The sequence below is a fragment of the Atta cephalotes genome (genome assembly GCF_000143395.1).
Source record: "Atta cephalotes unplaced genomic scaffold scaffold00002, whole genome shotgun sequence".
NCBI classification, from domain to species: Eukaryota; Metazoa; Arthropoda; class Insecta; order Hymenoptera; family Formicidae; genus Atta; species Atta cephalotes.
In genome coordinates, this window is record NW_012130066.1 from 3,592,132 (window position 1) to 3,597,226 (window position 5,095).

Here is a 5,095-nt window from a genome sequence, read left to right on the forward strand (position 1 = left end):
TCTTCTTCTCTCTCTTCTCTCTCTCTCTCTCTCTCTCTCTCTCTCTCTCTCTGCATTTTAATCAGCAAAAATCAGCAATTTTTCGTTAGATATTTATACACAATTTATAACAATTTACAGCTATTTCTAATACATTATGTTTGTATTTGATTAAAATTAGTTGTAAATAGAATTTCCAAATAGCATTTACACTTGCTGCCCACGCGGAAATGCGAACGAGTTGCACTTGTCGTGCGCAGATTCGTGTACTGCAGTTCGCCACTGGCTGTTGCAAACCGAGGCAATCGAACATGCTACGATCTGGTTATTCTAGTTAACATCACGAAGCTCCTTTCGCCTACGTCGTACGCACTCGTGTTCCTCTTCTTGTATATGTCAAAAATTTAAATATTCAACATACAAATGGCAAATATAATCTATTAATAAAATATAATTTATCAATAATATATAACCAGATACTATGAAATCACTTTATTTTTATAAACAATTAGCAAATTTCTTGGTATAAATTAAACGTAGTTGTGTAAGAGATAGCCAATTATAAAAAAATAAATTCATTTTTCTCTGAAACATAAAAAATGTTTAAAAAGATAAGAGATATTAAGGAATGCAACAAGATATATATAAATTAAATTTAATAAGAACGATTTTGAAATGTATGAAATACAGATTACGATCTTTAAAAACAAAATAAATTCTTCTAAAAATATTTATAAAAAGCAATTTTCTAATTTATGTATTATTTGGCTTTTCATTAAAAAAAATATCAAATCCATCTATACTATTTTTAATGCAAATTCTGCACAGAATTTCTTTTAGCATTTCGTAAATTTATGTATTGGAAAATTGAATTGGATGTGTATTGGAAATTTATTAAAAGATTTGCACATATATATATACATATATATATATATATATATATACTCCAAATTAAAAGAATTACATAAAAGACGTATCCAATAATTTCAAGAGAATAGACTTAATATATGATGTACATCACATATTTTATCTCTCTATTTTTTATCTCTGATTTATTTATCTTTCAACTACTGTCCTTTAATTATTTATTTTTTTATCACTGATTTATGGTTATTTCGTGCAATAACTCGGATAGCCACAGTTAGAAGAGAAGCACCCGATCTCGCAGATTTCTAAGGCGTAAAAACGTGCAGGAGCTATTCTTGGAAGTCGGGAGTAGTCGGCGAGAGACGGAAGAGGAGTGCGAGGGTACGCGATCGAGGAAGAGAACTCTCGTGGATGTACACAGAGATGCAGGATGAAACGCGTCCACTCTTCTTTGAGACTAACCGCCCTAGACATTCCATCGAGATGACTCCATGGGATCCCATTGCGTGCGCGCGCGGGTGTGTCCCCATACACATTCGCGTTACAAGGGAGACGTTGCGGAGGAGAGAAACAGAGAGTAGCGACGTCAGAAAGTGAACACTGTGTCCAGAATCGGCGGACATATAAGGACATCGATGGACCTACGAGTCAGAAAAGGTAGCCCCTTGTAAGGTATCTTGCAGAATGGGCTTCTTGTAAATCGCTTCGAGATGCAATACGATGGTATGTCACCGTTGCAATGGATAGAAAGAGTAGATAGGAAGGTGGAACGATTGGGGTGGTCTTATAAAGGGTGATAATACCTGCCGTGACATCCGTGAGGTACTCCTTAAAGACTTATCGCGTATCGATTCTTTTCGAACTGAGAAATTTACATTCCTGAAATTATTTAATCGCTAAAATGCAGGAACATGTAATGTTTTTTCTTATTGTTATTGTGATATGATAGGATAAATTATATGCTATTCGTGTAAAATTTTATACATTTGTGTAACTATTTTTTTCTAATTGTTCTGCTTTTAGCTTTTTACTTTTAGTGAACTTCACAGTTTTGTGTGATATTTCATTGTCATTAAAAAAAGGAAACAAAGAAAAATTGCATAAAAGGAAAAAGAAAATATACTTTTTTATATAAAAAAAAAAACGAAAGAATGTTGGAGTTCAAAATCTTACAATAGTGAACAACTAAACTTGAATCTCTTGTGTCGTATGTAAATAAGTACTTGCGTTCCAATGTGGTCACTCGCGTGATATAGCTGATACGAGAAAGCTCATTCGTTACGTTGACTTTGCGACGACGACGACGACGACAGCGTTGTATTTCTATCGTAGAAATGCACATGCGTGCATCGCGACGAGACGACAACGACAACAGAGATATGTCCGGATGTTCGTCTGTGAAAAGATCGCATAGAGCAAAAAGTCTTTGCAGACCAGCCAGGAAACAAGAAGAGCTCGGGAGAGTGCCAGCAAGAAGCCAACCGTCTTTAACTCTAGTACCCCGAAATACATTGTCCGCAAAAGAGCAGATCAAGTTTTGAGACATCCAAAAATGGTTCAAGACAAACATAGAAAATTCAATACAGAATAATAATAATTCTGCAACTATAAATATATTAATTTAAATAGTGGAAGATTTAAAAATAAATATAAATATATTTGAAAAAAATCAAATTTAAGTAAGTATTTATTAAATTTTATAAATAAAATTTTAAGTAAATATTAATTTAAATAAGGAAAGATTAAATTTTGTATAAATATATATACGTAGAATAATTCGAATAATCATTATTAAAACATAAATTTAACAAGAGAGATAAAATAATTTTTCAAACTTTCGATTTCTAACGATTTTTTTTTAATCACTTATATTTTCTAATATTAATTGAATTTTTTTACTGTAGATTTAATGCTATTATATATAACACATTGAAATAAATCAGGATTTTTTAAATATACATTTATATATATTAATATATATTAATTTCGGAAAAATCAGCGATAATTTTATACAAAAGCAATTACTTTCGCTCTAACGCTATACATATATAGTGGACAAACACAATGCTTTAATCGACCGTGCTCGTATTCATTTATCGAATTGATGTCAGTGGCAGATGTTAAAACGCGACAGAGCCAGATACGCAGTGATAGCCGCGACGACGGCCATCCAGAAGAGCCGAACGAACCAAGTGGTAGTCAGCTGATTTTGACAGATTCTGTTTCAGCGAATATGGGGGCGTAAAAGGTCGGCCCCCACAACGAGCACAATGAATTGTCTGAGCGCTATTGTCAATTCCGCGATGCAGGGTCTCCCAATTCGTGACCAACGAAGCGATATAATTGTTCGGACAGAAAAATCAAGAAAGTAACACGAATATTTGTGGTTTGGTTAGCTCTCCGACATTCCGATGAAGAATTGACTGTCCCATTCACGAAACCGGAGTGCAGTACACATTGTATAAAAAATAAAGGGAGCTTACATGAACAGTTGCACGAAAGAGATAATTTAGATTTCATTTTATATATCCTATTATTGAACAGAATTGATACACTTTGTTCGAAACAGGATCATATTTCTGATAATTAATAATCTAATAATTAAGTTTTTTAGTTATTTGAAAGCAATATTATCAATTTATAATAAGCGACTGTTTTATTATTTGTGTGGCTATATTTTCTAGCCATAAAAAATAAAAAAATTGATCTTCATTCATTTGTAAATTCGCGCGTGTCTAAATCTATACGTACGTTTATAATTTAAAAAATTGGAAAGATTATCAATAAAATAGCACATTATTGTTAATAAATAATATAATTAATTAAATACATAAATTATATTGTTTTACATCAAGATTCTCCTTAATCCGCGAATTCAATATTCACTTATAATTATAATGATTTACTTATAATGATTTACTATCCTAATAGCAATAAAACAAAGCTCACTGTTAATCACAGCAGTTTTCTTTATTTGGAATTCATACTTATTTTTTATTTCTTCTTATTTAAAAAAAATATCAGGTAAATATAATATACATAATGATCTCAATTAGTAATAAATTAGTAAAAAAATTAATAATATATATTATATATAATAATATATATTAATTAATAATAATGACTATTAATTTGGATGTAAAAAGTATCATAGGTCATCTTTAAAAAAAAAAAAAAAATTAAGTAACTTCCTGGGTTAAAGGAACATATATAAATCTACAGACCGATCAGACTTGGACTCATATCACGTTTGGAAAACCCTGTCCATAGTAGTTGCATTTACAAATGATCGATCGATAGGGAGTCGCCGTTGCTCTTGTGTGCCTTTTCAGCTAGCGGATATATTAATTTGAGAAGCCAGCTGTTGCAGGCGGGCCAATAAAGCATCATTCAAATACGAAGCATGGAAAAATGATCGTTGTAATTACATGTTTTTGAATCCTTCAGAATTCCATTTGCAGGCGTAAAGAATTCGCGTTTAAAGTTAGAATTATAAAGTTCATAAACAAATAGTATTTACAATATTACGATTTCTTGAATGCTTATGGATGCATACATTACATTTTGTATTTAAGATATACACGAATTTTGAACTTTAACTCCTCTTTGTATGATAATTAAATCAATTTTGCAATTATTCGTACAATTTTTATGCATGTTACAAAATAGTTTTTAACATATTTACTGTATATATTGTATTGTAAGTTACACGAGGGCCGAATAATAACAAAATCGATTCATAGACGAAAACTAAGTCAGTAATATGAAACGTTACGCAGCAATATAGAATATACTTCCGCTTGTGATTTAAGAATAAGAATAGACGCGTAAAATGCAATGTCTACATATACATATAAGTCTGTACATGTAGGTTCAAAATATGTGTGATTTGAGAATAGTTTCAAATAACTCACCCTGTTGGGCTGTACGTGCCAGCTACGTCTTTTCCCATGTCTCTGTATGCCATCTTCTGCAATGGTTAGGTCGGCCCTGCTGCCGACCAAACAACCCCCCGTATCGTATTGGCCAACCAGAAGCCTCAATCGATTTCCTGGACAGATGCCCTAGAGCAAAAAAGTATATACAATAACGTAACAACAGCTCATTCTGGATGCACATCTCTTCGCACGAATAAATTTTTAATCGCGCATATCCTGTCGATATATTTTACCTAAAGTTCAATATATTTTCTCTCCCTCTTGTAACTAAAAATCTCTTAATGCTAAAAAAATAAACAAATTTATATTTT

At 31.8% G+C, this 5,095-nt stretch overlaps 1 protein-coding gene across 1 annotated transcript in view; it reads right to left on the reverse strand.

Annotated features, from left to right (window-relative positions):
• LOC105620397 (enhancer of filamentation 1) overlaps nucleotides 1–5,095 on the reverse strand; it is a 74,562-nt gene that overhangs the window by 18,735 nt on the left and 50,732 nt on the right. Inside the window, exon 3 of the mRNA XM_012201898.1 lies at nucleotides 4,761–4,910. Within this exon, the coding sequence (XP_012057288.1) occupies nucleotides 4,761–4,910 (150 nt within the window). The remainder of the gene's footprint in view (nucleotides 1–4,760; nucleotides 4,911–5,095) is intronic.